Genomic DNA, 26,589 nt, shown 5'->3' with positions numbered 1-26,589 from the left:
CTTGTAAAACGCAGCATGTTTGAAAATGTAAATTGCATGTTGTTATTGTTGTGCATGGCAGCTGCCCTTGCCCTAGTTGCTGAGGTCAAGAGGTGACCTACATATCCCCTCTCCACCAACCTGCCATACTGTGTGAGGTTAATCAGATCTCTGCACCCATTGGTGATAGATAATGTATTCACATACTTCATGCATATGCATGTGGAGCAGGGCTGTCTCTAGCTCTAATTTTATTTCCGTCCCAGTGATTCTTTGGGAGCCTGTGTTGTTGATTTTCGTTGTTAAAAAGATCTGTCATTTTATTAAAGGTCATGAAAATAATGAATTTTCAGCAATTTTATGACATAAGTTCAGATGATTTGGAGGGATAGGGTAAAACTATTACTGTCCCAACAAGCAGATTTCCATCCCAGGACAAAGGGACAGGTCCTGGAGAAAGCCTTGATGTATGTAGATGGATCGTAGGGTCGAAGGGGAAGGATCTTCTTTTTTTAAATTTTCCTTTATGTATTGATAGTTTTGTGTAAACTATATAGTAACAGTACTGTTATACCTTCTGACAGTTGCTTCGTCATGTACATATCTCAGTCCTGGGGTTACAGTTTCATGTTTTTTTTCTTTGAAAGCTTCTAGTGAGCATAAAGAATATTGTTGTGGTATGCTCCCTATGCCTCTCACTGCACAGCACCAGTCTTCAGCCCAAAATAGAATTACTCCAGCACATAACCCCAGAGGTCAAGGACAAAATGTTCAACAGGCATGAGTTGGATCCAGGCTTCTAATTTAGCACTACAGATTCCTATTCAATACTACATGGACAGTAATAGTTCCTAATATGCATGGATGTTTTTATGGCAGGCAGATGGCAACATTAAGATATTTCCATCCCTTTTCTTTTCTTACATGTATTTCAAAAGGAAAAGACATGTTTTTAAAGCAAATAGCTTATGGGCATTGGATTTTGATAGTTCATGAAGTTCTCTTTAATGTATAAATATGAGGAAAACCATCCAGAAAATCATTTCAATTTAGAATTTGTTTCTTGATTCTTCTTTGTTTGGTTCCCTATCTATATGTACATTGTGTATCCCTTTCAACTAAGCTTGACCTGTATATAACAACAGCTGATTGAAAAAAGAACTTAATTTGACATGTTATCCTAGTTCCTTATGATGAGATTTTGTATATAAATTAATGTATTGTTTGTATAGGTCTGCATATGTTTGAGCAGACACCAGACAATTGTGTATGTCCATATAGTGTTGATTATGGAAGATAGTCTTTCATTAAGGTCATGGATAGGTCAAAAGGTCACTGGGGGTCATTTGCAGGTCAGGAGTTGAGGTTGCAGGAGGCTGTGTAACTGTAACTTTGGAAGCACTCTGAGTAAAAAGCAAAGGGCTGGTACATTTACTGAGCTAGGAGAAGGAATGGATGGGAATAGAACTGTAGTACATGACTACAAAATCCAACCTGAACAATCAACAGCGGTTTTAGAATTATAGAGAATGGGAAATTGATGTTTTGCAACCTCATTCAGTCAATGATCGTTTGATGTGTTCCTGTAATGATTCAATGTTTTGAAATTGGTCAACGGATTCCTCGATAGAGAATCAACTGGATGTCCTGGAAAAGATCATTTTCAGCCTTCCATATGATCCATTGTATCTGAGTGATCTCTGTGCAGCTACAGTTTTTGCACATTGACCTAAAAAGCCACATACATGTATGTTCAACCATAGTGCTTGTTATGGAGAGCATGATATCAAGTTACAAACAGATTTAGGTGAAAATCATGTGGCTGCTATCTTTACAGTGAGTCTGAGTGACGATTATTGATATGACATTCATAGAAAAGTAAGTTTGGAAGAGCCTTCTTGGGTACACATCTCTGTTCTGTTCCTCTTGTCATTGTAGATCTGTGTATGCATTATTTAGTATAACCACTCAATGCCATAAATCATCAATGAGTACGAACAAGTAAATCTATACAGATAACTATATCTTGAAATTAACCCTACTTAAGTGAGAAAAAAGTCCCTCCCTAGTCATTTTTATCAGTTAGCTCATTTGAAACCACTACAATCTGCCCGTGATCATTGTAGACCCCCACCTTTCTGCCATTTGAATCACAGGTTTTCCTTTTCTGCTGTCATTTCTGAATTCAGGATTGTTTACATACAGCAGCTTATACCAGGTGTACAGACTAAAACAAAGGTTATTTTACCTGCATGAGGTAGGGTTAACATGCCTACAAAACATTTCTTCAAATGATAAGCCCATAAAATGCACTTTCTCCATTAGCATCAGTGTGCATGTTTATATCACACACATTCACCCCCTAATCAAATGACCTTTCATGGTCTTTTCTTTATTTCATTTATCACTTTATCATTTCTGTTTTTCTGCACGCTTTCCTCCCCTATGTGGTAGCCACAGAGAACTAACTAGGTTGGCACCCGGCCCCTGGCTACCTTTATAGTTCTACATAACAGTGAAAATGTTGCTTGGCAGGTGTCCTCTAGGGCAACAGGATTATCCCCTGAGCCGTTAGGAAATTAAGTATTGGGTCACAAGAAGTGAGCTGTGGCTGATTCTTAGATGCGATGATTTGCCATCAGAATGATAATCAACCCGGACCCTAGGCCTGGGTAGATTTACGTTGGTCACAGTGCTTATGCCTTCCGGGGGTAAAAGCCAAGGCAGCAATCTTCCAAAACAATTCATCCCCTAGGTTACTTAGTGGCCGGGGAAAGCAGCGGAGAGGATAGGAAAGAAACGGGGAATCAATAAAAGAGCCAATCTCCCCACATTAGAGCTGCTTCTGGATGTAGGTCAGCTGCTATTTCCCTGCCATCCAGTGCGCTCAAAGTGGCCAATTCAGCTCTTCCATTTGGGGATGGTCCTCAATAAATGTTTACCATTGATTTTTTCACCTCCCTGGGGACTGTACAGATATGTTGTGATAAGGGGTATATCCTCAGAGTACACTGCAGACTGTGATGTAAACAATGCATACACTGATACAGATTTTTATGCCCACCAGTTCTTTGGAAGAGTGTATTTAAGAGCAGTGGGCACCGTTGTTCATTTTAGTTACAGGTGCAATGAGCTAACATCTAGTAACTTACATCTGGCCATACCCAAATACCTTTGTTTACAAAATTTCAATTTTATAGCAATGGGCTACTAACCAAAATCCATTGTAAGTTTCTATTCAACATTCGTCAACATGAGGTCATCCTGACAAGGATGTATAAACCTGCTCGATCCATATGGCAAAGCAGCGGGGTCGCTTCATGCCACGGGGACACGGTAAAAAGCATTCTAAAGGATGGTTGAGTCCTTGTGAACCCAAGCAGGATGTAAACAGCTTCCCCTGGGCACTGATGGTTGAAAAAGTGAAACCAGGCATGTTATGCACCAGATGGTAGTGAGCGCATAGCCCACACCAGCTCCCATGTTGTCACCATCTGGCCAGTGTGGGACTACTGTTGTCTTAGAGTACAGTAGAAATGGAAATGACTAAATAAATTGACTTCCAAAATCCGATTTTCGGGCCCTAATATTACTTGGGTTTCCTTTAACTCACCTGGGTACTAAGCTGCTTTTAGTTTTACCTATGAGAAAATGACAGAAAAGAAAATAAATGAATAAAAGAAATGGATTCTAATCATTAGAAAGCTGTTACCAATTTAAAAAAACCTAGTACCGAAGCAAGCTATACAGTCATTTGGCAATTAGGATTGACATGTCCTTTTACTGGTCTGGAATGCTATGAAAAATGTTTTGCAGTCTGACACGTGTAGGGAAATTCAATATTTTTCATCCAAGCAACTTGTAGCTGAAGTAAACGTCTGCTTTGATGTCTTAATGATATATTATTTGTTAATTAGAAATCTCTGTCAGTAATACAAAATGTGCGTACTATTCTTCCTGGAGTCACATACAAAATAGACATACATTGAGAATTACAATCTAACAACAATCAGAATTAAATGAGGCACACTTACAACTACTTACTAATATACATTTTGTATATAACAATGAAAACTAAAAATGAAAAAAACTGATTTAAGATGAAGTGAAATGGAAAGGTATCACATATTTATACCACATATTATTTATTTACCACCGTGTTTCTAGACGACATTCCATGTGCTTGTTCATTTTACATTATACTTTTGCTAAATATTCTTACAAGTACACATGAAAAGCTGACTTAATACATATCAACTGTTTATACTCTCAACATTTCTATTAGTATTACATGTACATCTGTGTATGCCATCTGCATTTGTACCTCACCCTGTCCCAAGGACAATGTACTATTAGTATAATGAGACTAATAAAATTTACCTCTTGTCTGTACTAGATGACCTACTTTCATTTGCATTTGCACCTCAACCTGTCCCAATGACAATTTACTATCATCACACAGTTAAATTTGCCTGTCTGTCCTATAATAGAAGATGACCTACTTTCTGTCTGTTTGCACCCCTCCCCTTGCAGCACGTAATGGTCCCTCCCCACATCAGGCATTATCCCTGCACACAGACCCGCACATAACAGATCACCCTTTCCCTGCTGCCATGATTTCACCAGTCCCCAGGAGGAGCACCAAATCACATGCTGCCAAATTGAACAAACTACTGCAGATGTGGCTCACATAACCAGTCACCTGTTAGGGATGATGTATGGGGCCTTTTGATGTCTGAGGACAGGTGGTCTTTTAGGAGGCAATGAAGTGTGACCTATGTGGACTTGGGAGATAAATTTGTAAAGGCCCAGAATGTCCCCTTGCTAGTTGAAAATGCAGAAAGCTTGTAACCCCAGAGGAAAGGTGAATTGTTTAAATCTTCTCCCAATCCCATCTGGCCTTTTTCACGTAATTGCAGGTGCTATACCTGTGTGGCTTCACGGTAAACTACAGTTATGGGGCAGTGCATGTGGGAATAGCTCCCATAACTCACAGTTAGTAACTACATGTACACTCGTCTTGTGTACCCTTTTACACACGTTCAGGTGGAATAAGAGCCTTGGGTACCTGCTTGTGATTTAGGTCAGAATGATATATGTCCCCCAAATGCTCTGATCAAATGTCAACATGTACACTGTAGTGTAGAGAATGAATCATAGTTGCCATTGCAGGAGTTACACACCTCAGAGTCAGACCACAGGTGTCTTCCTGTGGCGTTAAATCATGTGGTCATTACAGATAAGGCGGTTGACTGGTACGAGGACAACAGGTGCAATGCGTGTATAGACTTCCATATAGGAGCTGCTAGAACTTGATCAGTTAGGAGTCATGCCTGTCCAACTACTAACAAAGGAGGCCAGGTGTCATGGTCAAAACAAGGAAAAGCGTGCTAAGTAAAAACATGCAATCGCAGAAAGCCTTGAATATGAATAGAGGGACACATTCTGAACCTGCCTGCAGAAAGCAATTTGAACCTATTGTGTGCTATGATGTGTGACGTGGTATTGTGTTCCTTTGTCCCTGTCCAGACTTGACAACTTTGAGCTGTGGCTGGTGGACATCATGAAGCACAGGTGGGAGATGGAGGAGGGGCGACCCAACCCGCTGCAGAACAAGGAGTTCCAGGACCTGTCCCTGCGCAAGAAGGTGGAGATCATCCACGCACTCTGCGACTACCGGCTGGACGCAGAGGATGTACAGGACCTGCTCAAGGTGGTCATCTTATTTTTAGGACACATGATCTGTGTTACTTTTTGACGGGGTGAAATGGTCAAAACCATTGAACTGATTCAAGTATGTAAAGACAGTCAAAAAATTTTATCCAGTTGCTTGAGTAACTATTTTGGGCGTATCTTACTACCTGGATGTCTAACCTTCATCAACATGATTCAAGTATGCTTTTGGGGATATGTTCATTTATAGGAGAGGAGCAAATGATATCTGAAGAAAGGACCGATGGCTTTGTACTAGACAGAACCTGGGGTAAAAAGGATATCATCCATGTCTCAGCTGGCATAGTTTTGTCAAACTACAAAAGCCAGTGAAAAAACAGCTACATATTGTTTTTATCAAAACATTTCTAGCTTTGTAGGGGTAGAGGTCAGCACAGAAGCTAGCTATTGCTAAACCTACTAAATATGCTGGCCAAAAATAAGTCATTACAAAACTTCCTTCTACCTAACCTAGTTGTACCTGCAACCCATAACATGCATTGATCTTCACAGAGGCAACAATGCAAGAAGTCAGGGACACTGTCACTAGGCTCAGAAGCTAGTATTAGCAGTGCTAGGAAGTCAGATGCACCCGTGTTTAGAACATGGGAGAGAAGGAAGCAGAAAGGCAGCGCATCTGATGAGAACTTGTGCCGGAGGTGGACGTACCTACAGGCCAGACTAGGGGACATGCCCAGACTTGTAAGCTAGGGTAGACTATAGCGAAGGATTTAAGCCAGATAGATTTTTACATGTACTGTACATATTCGACTTGCTGGAAAGTGGCATGTATATTGCCTAGTCCTGCTGCAATCCGCACCAGCAAGAATGAATTATGTGATCTTAGTACGAGAGAGATGTAAAAAAGTTATAAAAGATGATAATGGTATTTGAAGAATCAGTTTTGCTTATAATTACCCCAGTAATCTTTCTCTTCAACTTGTGTTGATTTACAATCGTGATGATTTTCTTGCCATATAACCAAATCAGGGTCGTTAACCTAAAAATAGCTGAAAACAATTGTTTCATACATGTAGCTTATTGTTGCACGTTGGAGACACTAATTAATCCTGTCATACTTTCTGCTCTTTATTAACTGTTGAGATTGATTCTGTTCCATTCCACAAAATTAATATGCCAGCAGGCAACCAGGGTTTCAGGCAGACTTTGACCTAGAGTACACTTGTACAGAGTATAATATTAATGATTTGCATATCAAATTGATTTTATACAAACATGGTAAGCTATTCATCCACAGGTAGATTCCCCATCTCATTTCACTAATAAACCTGAAAAAGACTGCCTATGGCACCTGTCAGTTTTTTGTGACCATTGCATCTTGGTTGTGTGTATTCAAACGTAGGGCCTTACAACCCAGTTTTGCTGGAAAGGTGATTTGGCCCCCTAACAAAGGAACAACTTAACAAACTCCTGTGTTAACCATCATGTTTTGTGCTGTTGTTTGCAGGGTTTGGAGGCCGACAGCCTAAGACTGGAAGCTCTCGGAACAGACAACAATGGGGCGTCATACTGGTACTTCTATGGCACACGGCTGTACAAGGAAGACCCGGTGGTCGTAGCACAGGACAAGGCAGACAAGAAAAAACAACAGTGAGTCATCGTGTTGATAAATTTCTTTCACCATGAAATACAGGGACTTACTTAGTTTACTCTTGCTGAAACTTCCATCCCATCCAGACGTCTAGGGCCAAGCTATGCATCAACGCCCCCTATTTACTGAATGAAGTACTGCAGTCAAGAACCATGACTAGTATTTTGTCTTACCTTGAAGGAGTTTCAGGAAGGTCTTATCCTGGTCCTGATGGCTGATCTTCTTGTTATGTTTAGAATACCCTTTGTGACCCTGTTTTATATTGCCCTTTCTAACCTTCTCTCTATTTTTTTCCATCACAGAGATAAGAAAAAGCGCAAGAAGTTAAAAGAAAAGGAGAAAAAGAAGAAACAGAAGGGGAAGGGTAAAGACAAGACCAAGAACAAAGTCAAGCACAAGAAGAGGAAAAAGGATGATTCCAGGTTAACAGCTGCTCTTGACAACTTTGCTTTTAGGCAGTCATTTTCATTTTTTAAAAAGCTGAGATTAGTATGTTTTGCCATGAAACAACAACTAGAGGTTTTCCATCCTTGTTTTCTATTCATTGAATTAAGATAATACAGAACGTTTATTGCATGATCCTGGACAAAATGTTTTATAGACCCCGTTCACACTCATTTTTTTCAATCGCGATTGAAGTATAATCGCGATTGAATCGATCCGATCGCGATTGATTTTTTCAGTGTGAACGCTCCCAATCGCGATTGGAACGATCCAAAACGATCCAATCGCGATTGGATTGTAACTACCTCCGGAGGTAGTTTGATTGGATTAATCGCGATCGGATCCAATCCAATCCTATCAAATTTTGAGTGTGAACGCAACTACGATTCATTCCATCGCGATCCGCGGGGATTTCGGCCGGTTCAAGGCTAGGGTCGCAACTTATCACATAAGTAATGTACCAAGTACAATGTTTTCCCACCAATCGTCGCTTCATTCAAGCTCCCAGATTGTCCTGTCTACAGCACTTGTCGCGTTCATTACCCGTACTACAGCGAGGCCAATATACAAAAGCCTTCGTCGTTCACGCCTTCTCGCGATCATAGCCCGCCGATTGCGTTCCCTTCCACGGCTACAGAACATTCTCCAGAGATACAAAATCATCAAGAGTTGGGGGACTCCCGCCATTTTGTAGCAAGCGACGCCGAACCTTTGACCTGTGCTTCAATCGCGGTCGGATCACGGCGTACTTTAATCCACTTGGCGAAAAGCAGTGTGAACGCAAAAGTTTCTTTGCGTTCAATCGCGATCGGATCGAACAATCGCGATTATACTTCAATCGCGATTGAAAAAAATGAGTGTGAACGGGGTCATAGTCAGCTGGTATCTTTGGTTATACTTTGCCAATACTTGAGAGGAAGAGCTCTTTGTCACACTGACACCGAGACATCTTGATGTAAGAGGTGTCTGAAACGTCTGACTCGTTCAAAAGTCTATCCAGTTGCTTGAGTAACAATTTTGGGCTTATATTCATCTTTACTCCTTGTCTCACTTTCAAAGTGACTCGGACTCAGAGGCATCTGATCAGGAGGAACAGTCCAAGAAGAAAAAGAGGAGGAAACACAATCCAACTAAAGACTCGGCCTCAGACGCCAGCTCTGAAGGGGAGGACAATGACGTCCATGGTAGTGGGGATGAGAGGGAGTTCAATGAGAGGTCAGAAATTACCGTGTTACTCTGTATGGCATAATCAGTTCCCCCATAGATGGTTTCATCAGGTTGGTTAGTCAAGTCAACATACATTTAGTTTTCTTAGGTACACAACCTTATTTTCTTTTTGTACCTAAGAAAACTATGTTGAATACATGTAGGACATACATGTAGTCAGTAGTCTTTAATTTTGAAGTCCTCAATAGCATATCTGTGTTTTGTGAAGAGCATTATTTCGCTTCATTTTAAAGAAAAGGTAAATGCAGAAGCCTGCTTTGCTAGTGCACTAGTACAACTTTGTGAAAGTACTTGCAAGTAGAAAGCTACAAATCGTATAGCATCTACTAACATAATTCCACCAGGGTACACAATTCCACCACCCTGAAAAGATACGTCCATACAGATCTCCAACCCAACGTCCCCCAGTATAATGCACTCCTGTATATCTCAACTGTGCATACCTGGAGGGTGCTGCACTAGAGACTGCTCAAACACACTTTTCCAAAGTGGAAGATTAATGTTATTGGAAGTTACATGTTTAATTTTGTACCGTTGCAGGTGGAGTCTAATATGCAGCACGGCAGAAGACTGGTCCGACTTAGCAGAGTCTTTCAAGGGCAGTAGAACCCAGGTGGAACGGCGTCTGTACAAGACTTTGATGGAAGACTTCGTCCCTGAGATCCCAGAGATGATAGCTGCCAAGGTTAGTTCTCAGTTTTATCCTATTGCAGCATCACAGATGTTGCTGATATGCAGATCTTGTGGCAAAAAGATGCCAGGTTGCAGATCCTATGATTAGTGTGACTGATAATCACAGGTATTCAAAGGTGTCATTATGTGTCTCTGAGTGTGATCAAAGCATGAACTAGTAGACTGAACAGTTCTTTCCTCCATTACAACAGGAAAATCCAAACCGAATCATATTGGTTTTGTGTCCAGCCTATGTATTTCGGTAATCAGTGTTTAACTGGATTGTATCCCTTATCTAAAATCAACACAATTCAGAAGTAGGACTTTTTTCATTGTGTTTCTGCTATGTTGATTAAAGGAATAAAGACTAAAGATTAAAGATTAAAGAAGGAATTCAAGTAGCTGGGTCATATCTTACTACTGTAATTGGGTATTTGAAATGGCTCCTACCAACTCAGTCCTACCATACTTTGTAAGAATGACATTGAAAGTGGCTGCTGAAAAAATGACTACCATTTATACACAAATTTTACAATCACATGCACACATGTATTAATCCTGCTAAGATTGTTAAAAACAATTGGCATGGAAACAAATTCTCTCTGGAGATACACAAATTCCCTAGGTATACTGTACAGTACCATGTACATTTGGACTCGTAGTAGACAGACACTAACATTGTTCCTGTCTTGTTTTGTTGTTTCATGACCACCAAGGACAACATTGACACTATCTATGCTCGCTGGGCAGGCATTGCTGCCGACACCCATGATGTATGTCTTTGTCTGCTCTGTACCATGGCATGGAATTCTCAATAGCCCACCCACTCAAGAATTAGAAAAAAAACAGTTCAGATAAATGTAAATGTAAAAAGAGGGTGAAGAAAATCGAACTGGCCTAGAATTTTGACAGAGATACCTTGCAAAAACAAAGCAAAAAGCAAAGGTTTTGAATGCAGAAGTTTGAAATGATGATTAAATGTGTTAAATGATTGATACTCCTAGTCCAAGTAGAAGCCGTTTCAAGGAACATTTTATTTGGATTTTCCTCAAAGATATAGATAATAGAATACTCAACTCAATTCTAGAGGGTACTTTCCTAATGCCCTAAATAGAATTCCATGCCTGATATGGTACTATTTCTCATAAATTTCCAGGAATTGTAGACTTAGAAGTCTATTTGATTTTTACACAGGTGACAAGTACAAAGTGATAACAATGAATGTTTTGTTGTGCAGGAGAAGTTACAAGAGAAGAAGCTATTTGACCTTGCACCTAGAAGAGCCTCCGAGAGGATACAGGTTCTCCGGATTAAGCAGGAAGAGGATGTGAGTATGACAGACTTCGTGTTTCACAATGCCGTTACTTCATTGACCTCACATGCTTGAAGATAAAGCTGACCCAACAAACACTACTGGTGCACAGTCTTTTGCAGTATTTGTTAGTTTGATTTAGATTATATGCATGAACCGTAGGGTTGTTGATGTTACAGAGCATATCTGGTATTGCCTTTTGCAGTCTCCATAACCGATATGTAGCGACTTGGTGCAGTAGCAGCTCTATCAGTTACATGCAAGTGTAGGAGTTAAACTGTTTTTCATGATCCTCAGGCCTTTGAAAAAAAATTGTACTGCATGGTTTTCTATCAATACATGTATTGATTTCCTAACATCCATGTCTGATTCCATCAGGAGAGGCTGGCTGCCATTGCCCTTGCCGAGGAGCAGGAAAGACAGATGAAGGAAGAAGCTGAACTTAGGAAAAAGCTGGAAGAAGAGAGAAAGAAAGATCGAGAAAGACGGGCTAAGCTACGGGAGGAGGCCATGGAAAGGGCTCGCGAAGGTGAGCATATTGGAACTGTTGTTGAAAGAGAGCTACAAAATTGTTAAAGGAGATCCTATGAAGAATAAAGATGGATCTTTATTTCTTTATTTGTCTGCTTACTTTTACATAACAATGAATGGAGGGGGAGACAAAACAGGTGATGTAAGTCACCTCTACCAGTTGTCTCCCTTGCAAAAGGATCACAGCTATAAGGCAGTGTTTCAGTCAGGAAAATTCTGAAAAACTTGATGTTACATGTATCTCTGTAATGCTAGGGTCACATTTCAAAGCTGGGGCCCGGCCGGGCAGTTTTCCGGTACGAAAAGTACAACATAAAAGACAACAAGAGACATAAACGTAAAAATGGTTATTTATTAGCGTGATTTGTGTATATTTCTTGATATCAATTGTGGATTTTTCTGTGTTTCTTTTCATTGAACATTATCCTTCATCTAATTTAGCACGAGAGAAGCGAGCGCGTCTACGGGAGGAGAAGGCGTGGCTGTTGGCGCAGGGTAAGGAGATCCCGCCCGAGCTGCTGAAGTCTTTTGAGGACTCCCCTCAGCCAGCCGACACCCAGGACAGCTCTGATGCTGACATGTTTGAGCTGGATGATGATGTGTACATAGCTATGTACAAGGGTAAGGACTTCTCTGCTGCATGTCACCTTTTTTTTCTTTCAAATTCCTTGTCACTTCAGCAGCACAAAAACATGGAATATGTTTGAGCTTTGACTTACCAACTATCACACATTTGGTGACTGTTCGTGTGAGCTCAAAATTAAGGAAAATTTCAGGGATACTTTTTTTCTACATTCAGTAAGTTGTGAGTTTGATCCCTGAGTCGTACCAAAGATTTAAAAATGGTACCTGCTGTTTTCTCTGCTTAGCACTCAGCATTTGGGAAAGAGTATGGTAGTGAAACACACCCCACTACCAGCAGACTAACCCCCTGCTGCAGTCATTGCATAAAGGTCTTAACCAACATTTTTTTTTTTTTTTGCCTCTCCAGTTTTTGATTCAGTGAAGGCACACGAAGATGCCTGGCCGTTTGCTGAGCCTGTTGACGAGTCTTATGCTCCCGGCTACCATGACATCATTGAGGTGAGTCTTCATCAAATGAAACCAACATTAACATTTTACAATCATCAAAGAAAAAGAGAAAATGAAGCTGCTGTAATTCTATATTCTATCATACATAGAATAGATTGCCAGTCTTAAGGCTTTTGATACATATTCTGCTGATTTCATGTAGCAGTGATGAAGATTAACCTTAAATGTTGAGGCTTTAAAATTTTAACCATATTCCAATTTGCTTCTTTTTTTTTTAGCTTAAGACAAATGCTCAGAAATGATGTATTTACTCATTTGTCATTTTATTCTCCCAGCACCCTATGGACCTGTCATCAATAGAGAAGAAACTCAACGACAAGGTCTACAACAAGAAAGAGGAAGTAATGAGACTTTCTTCTTTGTCATTACATTTTGCTGTAACTTTTCATGGAAGTAACTGTAGATGAAGGCCTGGAATGTATGTCCAAAAGCATGAACTGTTGGTTATTATATTAACAACCTTTTTTGCACTGTTCTTTCTTAGTTGGTCGCTGACTTCCAGCTCATGTTTGACAACTGTCTTGACTACAATGGGCCCAACAATGGTAGGTGCCACATATAGGTAGACAAAAGCTTTTAGCTATTCCTTCAAAACTTCGAGGAAAGGATTGTCAAAAACCTACATTTCCCCCTTCTCTTTTTATCACACTCACTAGATTCATAGTGTATTTTCCCTATGTTGATGTTTTTGCACACACGCCTCCCTTGTCATTCAGGACAAAAACCTTACCCCATCAACTGTCTTAAATCTTTAATCTTCTTACAGAATACACTGAGATGGCACAGAAACTGGAGAGGCTGTTCAAGAAGAACATGAGGAAAGAGTTCCCTAAAGAAGAGGCAGACAGTGATGACGAGTACCAGGTATGCTGTGCTTTCCTATCAATATATCCTTCATCTTATGTTAGCAATTTTCAAACCAGCGACCTTTGTATAGCCTATATACTAGTCTGTATAACGCAAACTCCAGATGTCCGGGGGTTTCTCTCCCCTCCCCGCGGAGTTTGTGCTCTGGTTGCTCTAAGCCAGGAGGACTGTTATCAAAAATGGTAACACCAATCATAGGGCAGGATTTCAGCTAGGCTCCCATTGCCATAGAAACCACCTTGTTATCCTGTCTGTTAGCTGTCACAACTGGCACCACAAGCAGACAGGGAGGAAGGGATGGGAAATGAGATCCAGATGTTGGGAGGGTGAGAAATGAGATGTATCCAAGCCGGTTAAAAGGGATTTTAAACCTCCTTAGTTTATCTGTTCCTTTAGAGGCAGACAATGTCAGTTTCTCCCACATCAAAAACCAAGTTTGAAAATCCAACAAGAAAAGACTTGACAGCCGAAAAATGTTCAAAGTACAGAGAAATGGCCTGTGAAACTCTCTTCCTACCACCTGCAGATCAGACATCTGCAGCTGTCAATCACTGGATAGCAACAGCAATAGATCCTTAGGAACTAGAGTCTGGCCTGGGCAGACAGCTCTGTGGGCTGGTGACGGCTGCATAAATTATCCATATTTAGAAAGGAGGATTCACTTGAGTTAGCGGCCATAGCCATCAAGCTCTTGGGTTGCGAGGCGGTTACAGGCCGGCGAGCGGTCACAGGAGGCTTGATTGAATTCAGTTTACCTATATACCATAATAAGTAACTTTATTTGCAAGTTCTTGCCAGGTAGCTTATTGCAACATATTTTTTAACACTACATTTTCGGATAAATGCTTGTGATGTTGGTGTATATTTTCAGTGTTTGTTATTCCAAGAAAGAAAATACATCTAACTTTAAGATTCCATGGAAAGATGATTACAATTTTTTATCCTCGAAGTTTAAACATAAAGATGGTACGGATAACTGCTAGCCACAATGTTTTACAGCTCTGTCTTACCAAATTTCTTGTAACAGGTTGGAGAAGATGATATACCTGTCTCAGAGATCAAGAAGAAGAAGAAGAAGCCAGGTGAAAAGGGGCCGTCTGGTCAAGTTGTACTTTATCACAACAGAGACCAGGAGAGTCCGCCCCTAGGAACGGAGATGGACAACTCGTACAATAAAGTGCAGCCGCCGTTTCCATACATGCCCAATGAAATGCAGATCCATCGAATGGCCAATGGTACTGTAATATCCCAGGCCCCTGGGGGGATGAACTATCCACCAGGCCACCCCATGGCCAGACCCGGTCATCCCTACATGCAGCCTAACGGAGGGCCCAGACCTGGAATGTACCCCCGTCCTGTACAGGGATACCCGCCCCAGCACCCAGGGATGGCCCCGGACGGGCGGAACGCACTGCACGAGGCCTTCCTGAGGCACCGTATGGGGAAGGAGGTGGGACAAAGACCACCTGGGCCTTACGACCCCAACAGGCCCCCAAACATGCCGTATAGTAACGGTCCCGGCCAAGGGAACCCTATGTACAGAATGCCTCCAAATATGCCTCCCAATGGGTACCCCCAACAACAGGGAGTTCCACCATATGCTGCTAACAGCCCGCAAGTTCCACCCAATCAGAGACCACCAAACATGCCACCTTACAGCGGACAGCAGTGGATGCCCCCGGCCCCGGGGCAGGGCCCTCCCAACCCCTATGACCAACGTAACCCCATGATAACTCAGGGTCAGAGACCACCTCAGCCTGGAGCAGGGCAGCCCCAGCCAGGTTACCCCATGCAGCAACGGTACCCCCAGATGATCGACTTGAACCAACATTCCAGAGAGTGGGTCAACAGACCACAGGCGTCGCCCGGTGCACCCCACCCAGGACAGCCCCCCCAGGGGCCACATCAGGTTCCTCCTCAGGGCCCGCCGCCAGGGGCTCTTCAGGGGCCACATCCGTCGGCACCCCAGGGGCCACCTCCTGGGCTCCCCCACCCTCAGATGCAGGGGCCGCCGCCAATGTCTCAGGGAAACTACATGCAGCAAGAGAGAAGGTATTCTCTGGTCAACCCAGCTGCCTTTGGGCCCCAGGGGCAGCCTCTTGCCCCATCCAGCCAACCTATGGCCCCATATCCCCCAGCAACCCTGCCTCACAACAGCAATAATACCACGCCGCCTGACGCAACAGGGGATCCAAGCTCCAGGCAAACACCTGAGGGTCAGCCAGGTGAGAAAAAAGACGAAACACAATCAAAATCAGAAGATACAGGCAGTGAAAGCAAAGATAAGGCTACTTCTGTACAGGGAGAGTTGTCTGAACCAATGACTGGAAGTCAGCAAGATAATCAACAGCAACTCAAATCTCCACCGCCTGAGAAGAAAGAGGGCAGCACTGACAGTAGTGGAGACAAAATAGAAGATAGTCAGGCATCAGAAGCATCAGACATTACAAATAAGAAGGCCCCAATGACTGGGGAGCCCATCAAAAAGGACAGTCCAGGACTCCCACAGGAAGGATCTGCCATGGCAACGGCAACATTGTCAACTTCGACCACCCCTGGTGTTCCCACTTCCCACGCGGCTGGAACACCTCTTCCTCCCCAGCATCCACAGATGCAGGTTCCTGCCAGTGGTCCAGCCATGACAGGCGTGCCAGTGCCGCGAATGCCGTCGCATCCCATGCAGAGATACCAGGTTCCGCTCCACCCCCATCAGATCCCGCCCCAGTACCGAATGCCGCCGGGCAGCAGTGCTGGACATATGCCCCCTGGAGTGGGAATGCACAGGATGTCCATGCACCACGGCATGCCCATGAGGTCACAGATGATGGGCAACCCTCCGCACGGGATGGGCTCGTCCCCACACATGATGTCTCCACAAGTGCCTTACCACCACCCCCACATGCCCCAGGGGCAGTATGGGTCCATGCCACAGGGGCAGGACGGACCGGCCATCCCTCACCCGGGGGTTAGTCAGGCCCACCCGGGAGTTCCCATGGGTGAGGGCCCGTCCCCCTCCCAGCCACCCAGGCAGGAGTCCCAGCTGGTCAAGCTGCTGATGAGTCCACGTCTGCCGTCCGCCCCGCGGCACCTCGCCATGGGCCCCTCACAACCCCACATGCCGCCCTACGGTGCTCCCGGTCCCTACTACGGAAGACATCCCGAGGCAGGCTTTGCTAATGGCGTACAGAGCAGGTTACCGTTCAACACAGCCACCTCCTCCCCCCAATCACAGACTGCCACACCCATACACAGAGTAGCCAACCCGGCAATGCCAGGTTTTAGTACATCAATGTCTGCTGCAACCTCCACGTCCACAGAGGCAACGTTGAGCACCGTAGCAGTGTCCAGTTTGATAGATGGGGATGACGACATCGGATTTGACGACAAACCGAAACCAAAGCCGGTGGAACCGGCAGCGACAGAAGGCGACAGTAGATCGAGCAGCCCGAAAGAAATCCTAGACTTAGACAGCCAACCAAAACCCAAGCCTGCCATGTCAGCGGCCCCGCCTTTCCCATTCCATAGCCAATCAGAGGCCATGCCTCAGCCAATCAACCAATCGCAAGCATCCCCTCATCTGGTGAGCCAGTTACAGCGGGGCATGAACGGACAGATGATGGGGAGTTACCCCCGTCCAGGCATGCCCATGCAGGGCCTCCCACCCAACCACCCCATGTACCGGGAGATGTACGCACAGCAGATGTACCAGGAGCAGCAGATGAAGAGACCCTACCCCCCTCATCAGGTACATTTTTCTTCTGTCACACAGTGAAAGATTTCAGTTTTATGCTGCCTTAATCAGTTGTATCATGCTAGCTAATTTCTTTGGTCTCTTTTATCACTTACTTTTGATTTGATATTTTGCAGCAATTGGGACAAATTTCATATTTGAAGTACAAAACTCAGTTACCAGTTATCAGTTACTATAAATGCAGAAATGTTTGCAGGGATTTAATTTCACATTAGGGAGAAAATGGAGTGTTCGCGGTGGTTTTGAGTTCGTGTTTGACACAATGGTAGCGCTACAGTCACACAATGTGTTTTTGGTAAAGAGTTTACCGCGCACATAAAATCACCGCGAACATTTCTGCATTTACACTATTTAAACCTTGCACAAAGTTCAAATAAAATCCACATTTGAGTCCAAAACATCCTTGTATGACGGACATTTGTTCCACACTTCCACTTTACTTTCCCCAGTATCCAGCAGCTACTCAGTATGCAGATCCCAAGCTTACCCCCCAGCCAACCACCATGAGCTACCCAGCAGCTAGCTACCAGCAGGTCAGGAATGGTGAACTGCCACCACAGTGAAAGCATGCTATCTTCAGGTAAAAACTGCTTTCCTTTTTTGTGTCATCTGTGCCTTTGATACATGTTACAACTTGAATTCATGCATATTGCAACGTACATAATATACTTGTCGTGCAGTCTCTGTTGAATATCTTTTCTGTGAAATTGGAATGATAATCGCTGGCTTTTAGAATATCTTGGAAAGGACCATCTTTATTTTTCTGTTATCATAGAAAAAAACTGCTAGCCTGATTAAATCATGTTTTAGTCACATAGACTAGAAACACTGCTATTGATTGAAGTAATGTGGGTGCATTATGCCTATTTTGTGTTTTGTACAGGAGACTGAAGCTGATGAAATGTGCCTTAGTTCCAGCTTGGTCTCTCGATGCGATCAACCACCAACCTCAAGCTACCTCGATCTTACAGAGATGGTCTCAAATGTTCAACATGTTCCGTGACAAAGTTCCTGTATAGCCAGAAGCTTTGCCTATCTTCATGAGAAAGACTTGTAAATTGGTCGTTATACAGTGTGGAAAGTTTTAAGCAATGTTCTTCTGATGCTTTCTAAGCATTGGAGGAGCAACAAACACATTTTCTGATACATATCTGAACATTTGAGACCATCCTTTCCAGGATGCCTTCCTCCAGATTTTAAATGATATGCAACCAAGAAGTGAAGTTACTTTTTATGACAATATCAAGATGTGCACAATAGAAGGTTACTGTTTTTCATGGTGTTACAAAGTATAAATTAGCAGAAAGATTTAAGGAGATTTACTTTTGGAAATACTCAGATGTGGTGAATTTTAGCCCAAACGTGGAAATCTGTGTTCTATCTGTGGTGTAGAGACTGTAGAGTTTGCTAAAATTGTGAATTGCAAGTAGCTATGGGAGACAGTTGTAGTGGCCTTAACAGTAGGATGGAAGGATGTGCCAAGATGGGTGAAGAAGAATGCAGAAGTATGTCATAATACACAGATTTTAAGTAAAGTGTCAACCAATATGTTTCCTGAAGTGAGATACTTTTCAATCTGTTTTCCCCTCACCCATTTTGGCCAAAAAACTTCTGAACAAACAGTTCCTCACATATTCAGGGTATAAAGTCATTCATAGGTAGCAATACTGTCTATACATGATTGTAAACTGGCTGGGTAAGTTCAATTTTGCTGTGAAAAGAAACCTCTTGCCAGCAATAATGTATGACATCTTACAGCTTTTTTTTTCCTTTTTGGTTGATAAACTTCATGTTGTTATTGGCATTCTTTGCGGGGTGGTTTTGAATCATATTCTATTGGCATTTTGGAAATGGTTTGAATGAAATTATCAGTATGGAATACACTAAGATAGAAGTATAATGTTGCTTGAGAGTAAAGTGTTTGCAGCAAAATTGAACTTTCCTGGCTAAATCGATTTTTTGTTGCTGGCTACAATCGTTCTTTACTGTGTGATGAAATATTCCCGATGGCGGGGCTGTCAGACTTAATTTATGGAGATACTTGTGTAATCTTCTGGTGTTTTTGCCAATCTCAGCTTTGTACAGGATGCGAAATGTGTATATTTTGAAGTATGTTGTTCTTGGAGTATGTGCATTCATATGATTCAGAGTCCCCTTACCGGTAGATGGAATGCAGCTATGTTATCAGTGATGCCATCTAGCGATTTTACGTGGAATTGTTAGATTAGCTCTCGGTTAGAAGATGAGATAAAGATGGTGGGTGTTCTGTGTGTCATAACTATTTATTTGCATGTAGCTAGGATGTGTAGAATAAAGAGAGACACAGTTGTACATTTCTTGATTTTCCTTTTTTTTGTTTTCTATTCTGCTTTATTTGAAGTTGGAGGTAATATAATTCCTGACTATGGACTCAGGTGATTCAGGACTATGACAATGATTTGTATGCAGACAATTTAAGGACGTACAGTGCTTTGTCCTAATTTTCCAGTGTTACGGTACGAAATGGGATGCATGAGCTCTTACCTCTGTCCTGGCTTGTGGTATTTTGTGGTTTCATTATTCCAAAGCCTGTGTTCAACCTTTTTTTTGTTGTTGTGAGGCACAAATAGTGTACAGTTTTTGTGAAGGTCAATAAATTCAATTCTATCAAAAATTTTGACATGTTCCTTTTTTTCTGAGATTGTGAGTAATAGGCTATGTAGGAAACAAAAACAGATTTGTAGTATAACAATACATTTGTTTTGTATGCAATTCCTTTATAAAGCCCAGGAAAATAAAACGTTATTCATGATAGATATGACTGGTGCAAAGCTACACATAACGGGATTTGGTATAACAGAGAACCAGAGGAAAGCAGCACCATGGCACTAGTTTACTAGGAAGTTATCAAACGGTTACAATGAAGTTCCTGTCTTCCATACAAGCTGCTAGTGAATAGCTTCGCCAGGTTGGTAAGATACTGAATAAAAATCTTTGTACACAACCAAGTGATTTATTAAACCAACTTTTCGGTGACCATCTGTCACCTTCCCCAGGGTAATTCTGTCCACATTGTAGATACCGTTCCCCTGCAACAGTGTATAAATGTAAATACTTTGCGCTTGGGAACGCATCTATAAGCAGTGACACCTGTGTTGCAGTGCAATGTGAACCAGTCAGAATCACCCTCAGGGAGGTGACTTTGATTGTCACCGAAACGTCCGTTGAAAAAATTACTTTGCTTGTTTGTGTACAAAGTCTTTTCATTCTCTAAGCTAATATTCTCCTATCCCATCATGATGGGGCTCGGCCATCATAAGCCCATCCACAGAGAAACACTTCTTGTTCTTGCACACGGGGTAGCCGGGGGGACAGCAGTAGGTGGGACAGCAGTTCGGGTAGCCGTGGGGACAGCAGGCGTTCCTGCCGGGACAGCACTCTGCATTCGGGTACGGACAGCACAGGTACTCCGGCAGGGTCTTCTCGATGTACTCCACGAAACGCCAGCGGTCCATGCAACACGTCTCCTGCTCCTTGCAGCAAGCTGAGGAATTGCACTTCCTAAAACGACAAAGACGTTCGCTGTATGAATGATCATGAATGAACGTTATTGCTAGACAGTTGTACACGGTACAATGTAAGGCAATACTGCCAAAGTATTATAAAAAGATTCATTGTAATACTAGTCTATTCTATCATGTATGTAGCTCATCCATGCACAACATTTTAGTTGATAAAGTATGAGTTAGCAGGGAGAGATTTGCGCACGTGCGATAAAGAATAACTGTTTTTTAAGCTGGAAAAGATTTAGCTGTTAACATGTTTCAAAACTAAAATGGGCAACAAAGGGGCGTCTTTAAGGTGTTTTGTAATTCAATTATAATGTTTTTTGCATGGCTACTGCTCGAAATGTTTCAAAGAAAAGACTGATAAACTAGACATAGTACTAGGGAAGTACACTGTTCTGGAAAGTAATCGAGGTGGTGAAATGTTATGCTTTGTTGCGTTTAGATCTATGTTAACCGCGGCGTTTAGGAAAATACCTTGTGAAAGGTTGGAAGCAGGTGCTGCCCATCTTTACGTATTTCACATCGTCCATACATCTCTTCATGTTCCCGGAGTCGTAGTGCATGCACCACTCCGTCAGGGACAGGTCGTCTGCCGCGGCATGCCAGTTCCCGATCCCCAGCCACGCCAGGAACGCGCCAAAGTAACCCTTCACATCTAAAACAACGGTAGGAAACATTTAGTCTTTACCAGGCTTCATACGTTGCTAGAAAAATATCAGAAACTGGCCAGATTAAAAACTATACTCCATGGCCGGTCGGCTAACTCCTCTATCGTGTTATTGATATTCAGTCTATTTGGCAAATTTTTCCAGCAACATATATGGAGTCTGGTAGAGGCTAGGCAACACTAAGACAACATTAGTTCTAGGTTCGAGTGGAAGCTATTGAACGATTGTATTTAGAATAAATAGTATCGTAAGTTCATTTAATGTTCACTGTCACATTGCCTTGTCACATTTTTTTTTGCAATTCAGATTGCAGCCCCCAAAACTGGCTTAAAAACTTGGATTGATATCGTCATGAAGTTAAAGAAAGAAAAGATTTCACAAGATATGACAATCTAAAGACAAATGTGATGATAAGACGGTAAACGAACTCACCTGCATACCCCCACAGGTATGACATGTCCACCAGCACGTTCTGTACGTTACAGCTCAGCTCGTCAAACCTGCTGAACGCCTTGTGCGCGTCCGACGTGGCCTGGGCTAGTGCCACCTTAAACAGTCTGTAAATAGAACGCACAAGTTACATGGAAGGCTGAAAATACGGTAAGCCTAATCTTCAAGTAGATGTATAGGTGGCAAGGATCTATCGGTGGCAATGACAGTGTCCAAAGGGCAAAAGTAGCATTCATTGCCGATAGATCTGCTTGGAGATTACGGTAAGCCAGAACTTTACAGGTTCTTGACATCGTGATCTTGCTTTTTGGAGTCTTTTTTTCAGCTTGTTGCCAATGGTAAGCAGTCTCCGAGTAGTGCCGGGATGACAGTAAGTTATTGTTCTAATGATTATGTCTTATGACATTTTGTGACAAATCAGGAATATTCATCTCGACCATGACAAAAGCTTTAGGGTGTCCAAAAAATACTGCAATTTGACGCTGCTATTTTTGGTACATGTATCTTTTATGTACATTTTGATGGGAGTGAAACTCACTGTGCAATCTGTTGTTCGCTGATACAGATGACGTCACTGCAATGACAGGCTGATCCGAAGGGCGTGGCTGGTCCGTTGTACAACTTAGTGAAGTTTACCCCCAGTTTCGCTATCACCTGCGCGGAAATAGAAAATCAGGAAATTGCAGATAAATCCACAGTCATTTTATGATAAAAGGGACGTATGAAGAGACATTTTTGTCAGCATTAGCGTTTTGAATTTTAAACGGGTCTTAAATGATTTCTCAAATTGTACAAAAAAGGCTGCGAGAAACCCATCTGCCAGAAAATGTCACAATATTTCACCCCAACATCTTTTTGGGAGATTTCTTTCGAGCTGGCAATGTCGATGAACAGGCTGCGATAGACACGGCGACTTTTGTAGCTACCACATGTGATTGAGAGTGCAAGCACGTACTGCGTTGTCTGGTTCTGAAGTTCAGAAGTGAACCGTCACAGATTTAAAAGCTACTCCTTGAAAGCTTTCTTACTAGGTGGCGTATCGGGAATGTCTGCGCTGTGAATCTATATCCGTTCACCAGTCGCCCCTAAACATATGTAGCTATTCTCAGTAAAAAGATCGAACAGATAAAAGTTGGTTTAATTTATGTAATAGCTAGACATCCTCAAAATGACTGACTTTATAAAGGATCATACAGGGAAAATACACTGGCTCAATATACTCATATCTTTGTACTCGCTCTCCGAGCAGAGGTTAGGCTGGCTGATAAAGAGAAAAGATGACAAAATAGAAAGTCCAACAAAACGCCTGAATAAGACGTCGAAAACAAGCCGAAGCCTAACTTCTGCTTGGAGAGTAATTGGAGAGACGATCTGAGAGATTGAACCAAGGAGGTTTAAATACCTCCTTGATTGAACAGACTGACAAATTTTATACCTTTTTGGCATCAGCTCTGTCCAGGCCGTATCCAAATCCGATTTTCCTGGCCCCTGTAGGATCGATGTACATGCACTCCTTCTGGCCCTCGTGGTACTTGATGAGAGGCGCCGGGTCACAGTTCTCTCCTCCTCGGGCGGAAAGGCCTGCATCGCCGAAAGAATGTCCACCGACTGCTCGGTGGTTCAGCCCGAGAAAGACCGCGAATAACTGCACCCAGCAAAGCTTTTCCATACTTTCAAGACTGCTTACGTACCTATCAAGAACTACAAACGTCCCGTACACTCTATTCAGGTACAATGGGTCGAACTGTGGTGAAAACGTTGCCTTTATAGCCTGCAGGTATCTTAGACCATGATCTGGCACCACTCCGCATGTGATAGTCTCACTTCCGCCTGAGCCAAGCGAAGTGACGTAGTGCCAGGATGAGAAGTTCGCCGACCCGCAACAAGAAGCAGATGTTGGAACTGAGATAACCCTCCCGAGTACTCTCCAAGCAGAGGAGTGGGTCTGGCTGGTTTTTGACGTGTCTTTAGGCGTTTTTGTCCGAGGTTTTCTATTTATGTTTCGCCAACGAAACATATTGTTTTTGTCAGGTTTCTTCTTCTCCTTCTTCTTCTCCTTCTTCTTCTCCTGTCAAATCTTCAAATCGCTTCTTCTCGGTCGTCCGTCGACCAAATTAGCTGAAATTTGGTATGCAGGTAGAGTACGTGTATACCCCCAGACCCTTTTAAAATTTTTGTGATATAAGTTTTTAAAATGATTTTATGGAGGTTTTTTGGTCATTTTCAGACAAAAGTCGCACATGATGGCCTCCAGTGTCGTGGTGTTGAAACCTGAGGACCTGAAATTTGGTTTAGTTGTGCATTGGATATTTACCCAAAGGACCCCATTATTTTTTTTGGCATACACTACTTCAAAATGATTTATTTTGCAATTTTTTGATGCAATTTTTGGTTATTTTCTGTCGGGGCCAGCAAGAACTAGGTCATACTGTAACATAAGCCCTCCTACACTTCCCATATCTGGGACTTAAAACCAAGCAGATGTCAGGGGGTACCTCTACTAATGGTATTACAGAAAGTTATATGTACCTTATGTTACATGGTACCGATGTTATATTTGAGATGTAGGTACCTATAGGAAAGGTGACTACGCCTGACAATTACTTATGCTAATGAGGACCTAATTCGCATAATGTATGCATAAAGTTGTATGTGCCTTACCGTTAATGCTGCGGATGTCATCTTTGAGATGTAGGTACCTTTAGGAAAGGCGAACACACCTGGCCATAAATTATGCTAATGAGGACCTCATTTGCATAATTGATGCATGAAGTTGTCTGTCCCTTACCGTAAAAGCTGCGGATGTCATCTTTGAGATGTAGGTACCTTTAGGAAAGGCGAACACACCGGGCCAGAAATTATGCTAATGAGGACCACATTTGCATGATTTATGCATAAACTTGTAATTCCCTTACCGGAAAAGCTGCAGATGTCAGATTTGACATGTACGTACCGTTAGCAAAGGTGATCACACCTGGCCATGAATTATGCTAATGAGGACCTCATTTGCATAATTCTTGCATTAACTTGTATTTCCCTTACCGTGACAGCTGCGGATGTCATCCTTAAGATGTAGGTACCATTAGGAAAGGTGAATGCACCTGGCCAAAAATTATGCTAATGAGGACCTCACTTGCATAATTTATGCATCATGTTGTATTCCCCTTACTGTAAAAGCTGCGGATGTCATCTTGAACATGTAGGTACATGTAGGAAAGGTGAAAGCACCTGGACATAACTTATGGTCATGAGGACCTCATTTGCATAAATTATGCAGAAACTTGGATTTGCCCAGGAGTTATTTTGGGACAGCCCACTTCTTGCATGAGGAGTATGGGCGAAACATCCTGAATTTGCTCTTAAAGTAAATGACGGCCAGTCTAGTTTGTCCCATTTTCTTTATGTCACCAAGCTACACGACATAAAGAAAACGGTACAAAATAGGAAGCCCGACAAAAACGCCTGAAAACACGTCAAAAACCAGCCGGACCCAATCCTCTGCTTGGAGAGTACCTCCCGAGGGCTCGCAAGGCAAAGATGTCACAAGGTAGGCCTGTCACAAGGCCTTGCTTTTAGTTGAACTCAGATAAAACATGTAGATGTAGTGTCCTGGCACGATTTATGACAATGTGTTTGCTAATTCAAAAATTAACCTTTGAGAATTTTAAATATAGCAGTAAGTGATTGAAAAGGAGGGGGCAAGACCAGGAATGTTTTTCAGGCTGCACAACGGTGCGTTAAAGTAGAAAACAACCTCTAAAGCCCCAGTCACACTTTTGGGTATAGACAAGTCCGCATGAGTTGCGTATTAACATGTTTTTGGTTTAGGTTAATTTTGCAGCCGAATAAGCTAAGTGATTTCTTAGGCTCGATCACTAGGCCGCACAACGGTGGGTCAAAGTAGAAAACATATTTTTCCCCCGCAAACCTTACTTAAACCAAAAAAAATGTTAATGCGCAACTCACGCGCACTTGAATATATGCACAAGTGTGACAGGGCCCTAACCTACTTAAAACAAGAAAATGTGAATACGCAACTCATGCGCACATGAATATACGCACAAGTGTGAGAGGACTAAGCAAAACGCACATTTGATAGAAAGCCCGACGAAAAGCTCTGCTTGGAGAGTAGTCTTGCACGAGAAGTCGAGAACACAGTAACATGCATGATATCACCGATCACGGTCGTCATTAGGCTAGGTCGTCATTGTCATGGGTCGGGACGGATGTGTGTCTAGTGATGATTACCCTGTCCAAAGACAAGTCGTCCCACGGATTTCGTGATATCTTTTTATCCGTCTTGTTGTCAGGGTCAATTGTTTTTCAAATCTCATATGTATTTTCTTTCAAGTCTGAAGATTGTAACATTTTCTGGCTGGATGCACCGCTTTTCTCACAGCCTCGCTTCCTCCCTTAATGCCTTGAGCCAGTCAGAAATCTGCGATCTTCCGGGGAATTCCTCCCAATATTTAATTGATTATTAGTACATTCAGCATTATAAATGTTTGTGATGGAGTGTGACATATTTGACAGAATTTTCATCAACTAATCAAGTTCTGGTCAAAGACAATTTGTAAAAAGGCAAGACAGAAAATGGTACTTGCTACACTTGATTCTCATAAAAGACCATAAAAAATTGTTGGGGCCCATTTTCTGATAATCCCAGATTGTCCGGAAGTTGCCCTCCATTAAACCAAACACCGCAGATTTCAACGCCTGAATGA

At 42.5% G+C, this 26,589-nt stretch overlaps 2 protein-coding genes across 4 annotated transcripts in view; one reads left to right on the top strand and one right to left on the bottom strand.

Annotated features, from left to right (window-relative positions):
• Positions 1-19,852, top strand: part of LOC136430108 (chromatin remodeling regulator CECR2-like) — a 37,175-nt gene extending 17,323 nt beyond the window's left edge. The window contains exons 3-19 of one of the 3 annotated variants that reach the window (XM_066420415.1): positions 5,509-5,692; positions 6,205-6,393; positions 7,160-7,302; positions 7,606-7,725; positions 8,807-8,962; positions 9,515-9,659; positions 10,363-10,419; positions 10,884-10,973; positions 11,337-11,487; positions 11,931-12,110; positions 12,481-12,572; positions 12,857-12,922; positions 13,066-13,126; positions 13,348-13,445; positions 14,476-17,193; positions 17,649-17,779; positions 18,083-19,852. In XM_066420415.1, coding sequence (XP_066276512.1) covers positions 5,509-5,692; positions 6,205-6,393; positions 7,160-7,302; positions 7,606-7,725; positions 8,807-8,962; positions 9,515-9,659; positions 10,363-10,419; positions 10,884-10,973; positions 11,337-11,487; positions 11,931-12,110; positions 12,481-12,572; positions 12,857-12,922; positions 13,066-13,126; positions 13,348-13,445; positions 14,476-17,193; positions 17,649-17,762 — 4,564 coding nt within the window. In that variant the 3' untranslated portion in view covers positions 17,763-17,779; positions 18,083-19,852. The remainder of the gene's footprint in view (positions 1-5,508; positions 5,693-6,204; positions 6,394-7,159; positions 7,303-7,605; positions 7,726-8,806; positions 8,963-9,514; positions 9,660-10,362; positions 10,420-10,883; positions 10,974-11,336; positions 11,488-11,930; positions 12,111-12,480; positions 12,573-12,856; positions 12,923-13,065; positions 13,127-13,347; positions 13,446-14,475; positions 17,194-17,648; positions 17,780-18,082) is intronic. The other 2 variants (XM_066420416.1, XM_066420418.1) reach the window with 2 other exon arrangements.
• LOC136430109 (uncharacterized) lies at positions 18,986-23,698 on the bottom strand. The gene is made up of 5 exons (XM_066420419.1): positions 23,301-23,698; positions 22,404-22,519; positions 21,848-21,972; positions 21,222-21,402; positions 18,986-20,739 (listed from the first exon to the last, which is right to left on the bottom strand). The coding sequence occupies exons 1-5, from the start codon at positions 23,532-23,534 to the stop codon at positions 20,454-20,456; spliced, it is 942 nt and encodes a 313-aa protein (XP_066276516.1). The 5' UTR covers positions 23,535-23,698; the 3' UTR covers positions 18,986-20,453.
• Positions 23,699-26,589: the final 2,891 nt, after the last annotated feature.

This window comes from Branchiostoma lanceolatum, chromosome 3 (assembly GCF_035083965.1).
Source record: "Branchiostoma lanceolatum isolate klBraLanc5 chromosome 3, klBraLanc5.hap2, whole genome shotgun sequence".
NCBI classification, from domain to species: domain Eukaryota; kingdom Metazoa; phylum Chordata; class Leptocardii; order Amphioxiformes; family Branchiostomatidae; genus Branchiostoma; species Branchiostoma lanceolatum.
This window is presented reverse-complemented; position numbering and strand designations above follow the sequence as displayed.

Bases quoted from the DNA above. Each gene is read 5' to 3' on its own strand.
- LOC136430109 (XM_066420419.1), bottom strand. From the start codon at position 23,534: ATGGAAAAGCTTTGCTGGGTGCAGTTATTCGCGGTCTTTCTCGGGCTG. The intron at 21,403-21,847 runs GTGAGTTCGTTT...CCGTTGTTTTAG, and splicing joins ATACCTGTGGGGGTATGCAG to ATGTGAAGGGTTACTTTGGC. The intron at 20,740-21,221 runs GTATTTTCCTAA...TTGTCGTTTTAG, and splicing joins TGCTTCCAACCTTTCACAAG to GAAGTGCAATTCCTCAGCTT.